Source organism: Erpetoichthys calabaricus, chromosome 6 (assembly GCF_900747795.2).
Source record: "Erpetoichthys calabaricus chromosome 6, fErpCal1.3, whole genome shotgun sequence".
NCBI classification, from domain to species: Eukaryota; Metazoa; Chordata; class Cladistia; order Polypteriformes; family Polypteridae; genus Erpetoichthys; species Erpetoichthys calabaricus.
In genome coordinates, this window is record NC_041399.2 from 140,799,153 (window position 1) to 140,806,862 (window position 7,710).

A 7,710-nucleotide genomic window follows, 5' to 3' on the forward strand; every position below is an offset into this window, starting at 1 on the left:
GTGTCATGACAAAAACCAAGCCATGAAGTCCAAGGATCTCTCTGTAAACCTCTGTGATAAAATTGTGGTGAGGCATAGATCAAAGCAAGGGTATAAGACTATTTCTGAAGCTTTGAATGTTACAAGGAGTGGTCTCCATAATTTTGAAATGGAAATTAGTTTGAAACCACCAGGATTCACCGGGCAAGAACGGTCTTCGTCAAAAGTATGACCAAGAACCCAGTGATCTCTCTAACAGAGCTTTAGAAGTCCTCTGCTGAGATGGGAGAACCATTCGGAAGGACCATCTCAGGATCACTCCATTAATTAGATATTTATGGTAGAAGCCAATTTTGAGTAAAAAGGCATATGACTGCCCTATGAGGAAAAGATTCTCTGGTGTGTTGAGAGAAGAATTTTAACTGTTTAGGTAGTACTTCAAACTCTATGTCGGGCGAAGACCAGGCACACGTTTATCATCTACCTAATTATTCCCACGGTGTAGCATGGTGGTGGCAGCATCATGCTATGGGTATGCTTCACAGCAGTAGGGACAGGACAACTGTCAGAACTGACGGTAGGAGAAATGTAACCAAATACTGAGTGGTACCTAGAAGAAAACCTACTCTACAGTGCATGCCACTTCAGACTCAGGTGACAGCTTATCCTTTCAGCACAACAGTGACCTGAAGCATGCATTCAAGACAATGCTGTAGTGGCTTCAAGGCAAGTCTTTCACTGCCCTTTAGTGGCCCAGCCAAAGTCAAGACTCAAACCCCATGGAACATCTGTGGAGAGACCTGAAGATGGTAGTTTACAGATGCTTAACATCTAATCTAATGGAGCTTGACAAGATCTGTCAGATTTTGGCAGCAAATCCCATTCTTCCTATCTGAGCAAAGCTTGTAGAGACTTACCAAAGAATAATCAACGCCATAATTGCTAGTATAGGTGCTTCTACAAAGTACTGAATTATAGGTCTGAATATTTATATGAATGAGAGTTTTCTGGTTTTTGATTATTCATAAATTTGCAGACCTTTCTGAAAACATTTTCACTTAACATTGAGTTATTGAATTTAGGCAAAAATGACATTTTCAGCCATTTAAAATTTGTTCTACAACACGTAAATGTTTGTAAAAAGTGAATAAGTCTGAGTACTTTGAATCCACTCTATATGTATATACACACTTACAAGTAGGTCTTGGATTATGGCAGCCTCAACATACAGCAACTAAAATCCCAATTTTCATCTAGCAACTTCTGTTTTTTACTTACAAGTAAAGCTAACTAGTTTTCCTGTACATGAATGTGTTGCATCCATCACAATATGAAATTTGTCACCATTTTCAGTCCTTCTGTGCTTGCACCTGTGTCCCTGAACATAACTGACAGCATGCACAGCTACACAATACAATCTGTCACAGATAAGCAGCTTAACTAGCACCTGGCCATTTAGCAGTCTTGTAGAAACCACTGGTTGTAATTCCCAGTGTCCTAAGGCCCGCTTCATAATATGTGTGGTGTATCAAAATAAACACAGTATAGCAAAATACACTACTTCTGCAGTTTTAAATAACAAGTGACCATCAAGAGGTACAAGTCAACTGTGCTGAACGGGCTTGTGAGTTTATTTCCTCAGCACTTACCAGGCCGTGTGACAACATATTATTATCTTTACATTAAATAAAAGGGAACCGAACACAGTATTCACTTTTATTAGACTAAAATTTTGTTTGCTGTTCAATTGAACATAATTTCATTATTTTTTTCAGCAATATATAAACTAAACTGCTCAAAAAATTAAAGGAACACTTTTTAATCAGATTATAGCATCAAGTCAGTGAAGCTTCTGGGATATCGATCTGGTCAGTTAAGTAGCAGAGGGGATTGTTAATCAGTTTCAGCTGCTTTTGTGTTAATGAAGTTAACAACAGATGCACTAGGGGCAGCAATGACACGACCCCCAAAACAGGAATGGTTTAATAGGTGGGGACCATTGACATTTTTCCCTCCTCATCTTTTCTGACCGTTCTTTTACTAGTTTTGCATTTGGCTATAGTCAGTGTCACTACTGGTAGCATGAGGCAATACCTGGACCCTACAGAGGGTGCACAAGTAGTCCAAATTCTCCAGGATAGCACATCAATACGTGCCATTGCCAGGTTTGCTGTGTCTCCCAGCAGTCTTGCGGGCATGGAGGAGATTTCAGAAGACAGGCAGTTACTCTAGGTGTGCTGGACAGGGGCGTAGAAGGTCCTTAACCCCTCAACAGGACCAGTATCTGCTCCTTTGGGCAAGGAGGAACAGGATGAGCACTGCCAGAACCCTATGAATGGCTCTGACCAAACAATCAGAAACAGACTTCATGAGGGTGGCCTGAAGGCCCGACGTTCTCTGGTGGGCCCTGTGCTCACTGCCCGGCACCGTGGAGCTCAATTGGCATTTGCCATAGAATACCAGAATTGACAGGTCCACCACTGCCGCCCTGTGCTTTTCACAGATGAGAGCAGGTTCACCCTGAGCACATGTGACAGATGTGAAAGGGTCTGGAGAAGCTGTGGAGAACATTATGCTGCCTGTAACATCTTTCAGCATGACCAGTTTGGTGGTGGGTCAGTGATGGTCTGGGGAGGCATATCCATGGAGGGATGCACAGACCACTACAGGCTAGACAATGGAACCTTGACTGCCATTAGGTATCGGAATGAAATCCTTGGACCCATTGTCAGACTGTATGCTGGTGCAGTGGGTCCTGGGTTCCTCCTGGTGCACAACAGTTGCCAGCCTCATATGGAGAGAGTATGCAGGCAGTTCCTGGAGGATGAAGGAATTGATACCATTGACTGGATCCCACACTCGTCTGACCTAAATCCAATAGAACACCTCTGGGACATTATGTTTCAGTCCATCTGACGCCACTAGCCTGCTGCATCATTTTTTCACTTTGATTTTCGGGGTGTCTTAAAATTCAGCCCTCTGTAGGTTGATAATTTTCATTTCCATCAAATGATGTGTCATCTTTTCGTTCCTAACACATTACCCAGTTCATATCAGTATAGATATCCAGCAGGATTTTTCCCATTGAGATCTGATGTGTTTTCCAAGTGTTCCTTTAATTTTTTTGATCAGTATATTTTGGAAAGCCTCGATACATTTACTAACTTTTGGGTTATCCTTGCATGTGCAATTGCAATTCCCTACTATATTTTCATACTTTTTTTTTTTTCATGAACTTTTAACCTAGTGCTCAGTTTTTTGTTTAAGAGGTTATTGTAATGAAGAATGTCTGCAATGTCTTGCGTGGAAGGTCATTGAAGGAAATTTGTAAAATTGTTAAATACCACCATCTAGTGGTTTGAATGGGATAAGCATTGTCCTTTAACAACTTACTATTTAGTAATTTATGATTGTTATTATTTAAATTGTCAGAAAAAAATTTCAATTTTCTTAAACCTTTCAGTCTAAGTTGGACTTTTTAAAGTGCCTACAGGTAGTGCAGGAAGAAGAGACATTTCCTAAAATATACATTCTAACTAGCAACACCACCTCCTCCCTATTCTCAAGTCCAATGAACTCACCATTTCTTTTTATTTTTTTTTGTTTCCGCAGAGAGCCAGTCAGAACCAGAATTGGCATCAGGAGAAATATTAGATCTAACATCATGTGAAAAAGATCCTGTTGAAACCAAGTCTGAAGCTTTGGAGCACAAGGAGAAACTGACAGGGGCCTCTAGCATGGAAGCCACAGGTGAGAAATCAGAGAGCTCCACTGCTAATTCCAGCAACCCTGAAGAAGAAACTGAAGATGACACTCATAGCAACCGAAGTTTAGATTTGAACTTTGCTAGCAAGCTTATTGACTTTAAACTATCTGAGGGAGATCAGAGTAACTCTGTCTTGCAAGAAGACACGAAGCACACATGTGGCAGCTGTGGGAAAAGTTTCAAATATGCCACCACTTTGGCCCGTCATAAAAGGTGCATTTGGCAGATGAATATGATGATGGTGGAAAGACTGCAACAAGGAAGTCTTCTGATGCAAGCACTGGTAGAAATACACAGGACTTGGAGGAATCCACACAGAAGGTAGCAGAAAGTTCTGAAAGGACCAAAGATGGAGCCACAGTAGCTCCGCTGGGCTGCAATGAGAACTCAAGCTTCATAGAAAGCACGTCTGAAGAAGACACCGCAGCAGAGAAACCAGTTGAGGAAAAAAGTGATGACGATAGCAGGGAAAACAAGGAACCAAAGACCAGCAGGGCTAGCAACACCAGCAAGGCTGACAAAAGGAAGAAAATATGCAGTGTTTGCAACAAGAGATTCTGGTCTTTGCAGGATCTAACACGACATATGAGATCCCACACAGGTGAGTTGGGAAGATCTCTTGTGTGACTGATTGTAAACCTTATGGTTTTGGGGCAGTTTGATTTATCTGATATTCTGCAAAGTTATGTAAGGACCGGCACAGAGGATCTGCACCCTGTTCTGTTCATAGTACAAGCGTTCAGTGCGCAACACTGCGTGGTTGCAGAATCTTCTGGCTTTTCGCCCAAAATCGTTTCTTTGCCTTTACATATCAATCTTGTAGACATTTAATTTTCTGCCTGCACAAAAATCCAGCTTTTCCCAGGGTTTGTGTGATTTCTCGCCTTGAATTTGTGCATGTTTGGCTATCTCTGTATGTCTTTAATTGTTGTGGATTATATAGGTGCAGGTAGTGATGAATCACTTCACACAACTGTTCCTCAAATGAGCCCATTTTCTCTTGTCTAGTGCATGCACAGTTGATGCACATAGGACCGCACTGTTCCAAAATTGGAGGTACACAGTCACCAAAGCGGACGTGCAAAGTATAAACGGGTCTTAAGATCTACTGACATTTTGCTGTTTGTTTCAGGTGAAAGGCCTTACAAGTGCCAGACATGTGAGCGCACTTTTACACTAAAACATAGCCTGGTGCGGCACCAACGTATCCACCAGAAGACCAGAGGAGCAGAGGAAGAGTCGGGTGTCCGCTCAGGTAGCGAGAGCGAGTCTGCCCACAGTGGCACCAACCCTCCGTCAGAGAACGAGTGCGAGATAATCACAAGCATCACCACCCTGGATAAGACGCAAGTGGCCAGCTCTGCAGCCACTGTTGGCACGTCTGTGAAGGCTGAGAAAAGTACGGAACAGGCGGAGAGAGGGACAGAGGAAGGACTGAAGCCTACTGCAGAGTCTCCGAGCCCTCCTGTTCACGAAGTGCTGGACAAGCAAAGCAAACCCCCTTTAGGTGGCCTCCTTTCACGTAATGAGCCAGTGCCACAGCTTTTGGGCATGGAGTAAGCAATAAATAAATCAAAATCAACTTCTGTGAATATGCAGAGCGCGCACTGTATGGATTCTGCTGCGACTCAGTGAAAGGAGACTAACAGTGCCATAAACGTCAAGTCTAATGCAATTGACTATAATCTGTTTGGAGTGCCTTACTACTTTTCTAGATATTATCAAGCTGTGTATTATGGATATAATGTATTATTTTTTGTTTTGATCTTTGGGTGTTTTTTTCTCTTATTTTTTTTTTTAGCCTTTATTAAAAATATTTCCTGATAACAATGAACTTTTGAAGCATTAAGCAAATGGCATACATTACCTATTAGTATGATTTTAAAAAAATATATATATATATATATATGTATACTGTATTTAAATGCAGTCTTTCTTAATCAAATGAAGCTACAAATGTTTAGTATGGTTTGAAACTGCAAAATAAGGCTTGAATAATCTCGCACATAACTGGAATAATTAAAATACTAACCAGACACACGTTGGGGGATTGGGGAGAGGAAATGAAAACCCCAAAAGGCTGCCTTCAGATTTCCCCCTCCTCCCCCGACTGCAGGATCATGTGTTTGTTAAAAGAGAGGGGCTTTGTAACCCTTGACTGGAACCTGTACACTGATAACCTGGACAGGGATTCAGTTAAGCGTGTGTCCGGTGCGTTTTTTTTTTTTTTTTTTTAAGTGATGTTCCTTTTCAGTAAATTATAAGAGATTTGTGTTCTCTTACTAGAGAGGCGTGGGCAATATTTGCCCGTTATTGTCGCAGAAGCCCACCCAATTTACCACAAATTGCCTGTTTGTCGGGGGGTGGGGAAGGATGAGACAATGCTGCAGGTCGGGGGAAGGGCAAGGAGGAGGATGGACGGACAGACGGACGGAGACACATCTTGGGGTTGGTGAAGGGTGTTTTCAAGGAAAGAAATCAATTGGAAGGAGCCATAATGAATTGTTATGAACAGAATCTGTTCAAGTATTGATTTTTGTCCAACTTAAGCAAATGAGAACTGTCATGTCTTCCAATTTTTATAGATTTTTTTTTTTAATATATTAAAGCCTTATTACCAGTTCTTCCAAGATCACATGCTTTGTTGTTAAGCATGAAGGAACACTATTGTGAGGGTTGTAATTGGTACTTGAACAATGTTTCCTAGTGTTGCTGTACATGACATGTTTCAGTGTTGCTTTGCCTTTGTAAATCCTGAGGGAGGTGGTGTGCAAGAAGCTTGTGGTTTTACTGGACCAGTCCTCGCGGTGCGTGAGCACGGAAGGGTGACAGTGACAAGTATGCTTTGGCTCTTAGGACCCTCTTCTCCTTCACCCAATACAGTATTGCTTTACTGTACCAAGGCCTGTATAATCTTGAATTCATTACAAGGTATGAACCAAAAGAAAAGCAAATGAAACTTGGAATGAACTTTCGGTGAGGTATACATGCAGATCCTCAAATATAAAACAAATACGTGTATGATAGAAATCCACATGCCGGAAAAGCCTGCGGAGCACAGCCATTAATTTACGAGTATGTTGCAAAATATTTCTAATCGATTATGAGAGCAAAAAAAGAAAAACACATTCCCAGTGTCAAATTGGGATCCTGTTAGCAATAATCACTATTTGATTTGAAGCTTTATTTCAAGCTGTTATCTCTTATTTTCTGGTAGTAGGTTTCATGATGTTCCTTACATTATTGTCATCATTATTAGTTTGAATATTTTTGTTTGTTTGTTTCCTGCAGATAGATAAAAAGAACTGTGAAATTTATCATGTGTTAAACTATGGGTGAATCTTAGACTAGTGTTGCATGTTAACCTATTTTGTTCCTTTATTATTATGATTATTATTATTATTGTTGTTATTATTATTGTTCGTTACACCATTTATTTTTTTTTCCTCTCTCAGGGCTTTTACAGAATGCATATTCTAAATTTCCTTTTTTAATTTTCTCCCAAGATTCAGAAAAAAATGAATAAATCCTTTAGTTACTAGAATTATTTTTGTGAAAATAATTCAATCACTACATTAAGCACTTGACTGTGAATATACTTTTAAAAACAAAATCAAAGCTGCTTTGAAAAGGTGGCTGTTTCTGTTCACTGTACTCTGCGTTTTAACAGTTTTTGTTAAGGAAAGGTTCATTTCTCGACTCAAGAAGGAATCTGTTTGATTGTTCAACCAATGATTCGCCATTAAATCACACATTTGAAGTTGCTAACCGGTATTTATGTAAAGGGAATTTACACTGCTGCTGCTACATGTGTATCGGAATGGTTTATGTCACATTGAACAGGACGTTGCATGCCATGCATTGGTACTTTACTCTCCTTTGTATTACATTATCTAGAACTTCAGAGTCTCAAAGTGTAAGCTGTTCTGTATCAAACATTTTAAACAATAAAGGTATATTAAGTA

At 40.4% G+C, this 7,710-nt stretch overlaps 1 protein-coding gene across 1 annotated transcript in view; it reads left to right on the plus strand.

Moving 5' to 3' along the window:
• The window catches only part of rreb1a (ras responsive element binding protein 1a), a 151,615-nt gene extending 143,905 nt beyond the window's left edge, over positions 1-7,710 (plus strand). Inside the window, 3 exon segments of the mRNA XM_051929075.1 lie at positions 3,592-3,951; positions 3,954-4,346; positions 4,878-7,710. Of these exon segments, the coding sequence (XP_051785035.1) occupies positions 3,592-3,951; positions 3,954-4,346; positions 4,878-5,305 (1,181 nt within the window). The 3' untranslated portion in view covers positions 5,306-7,710.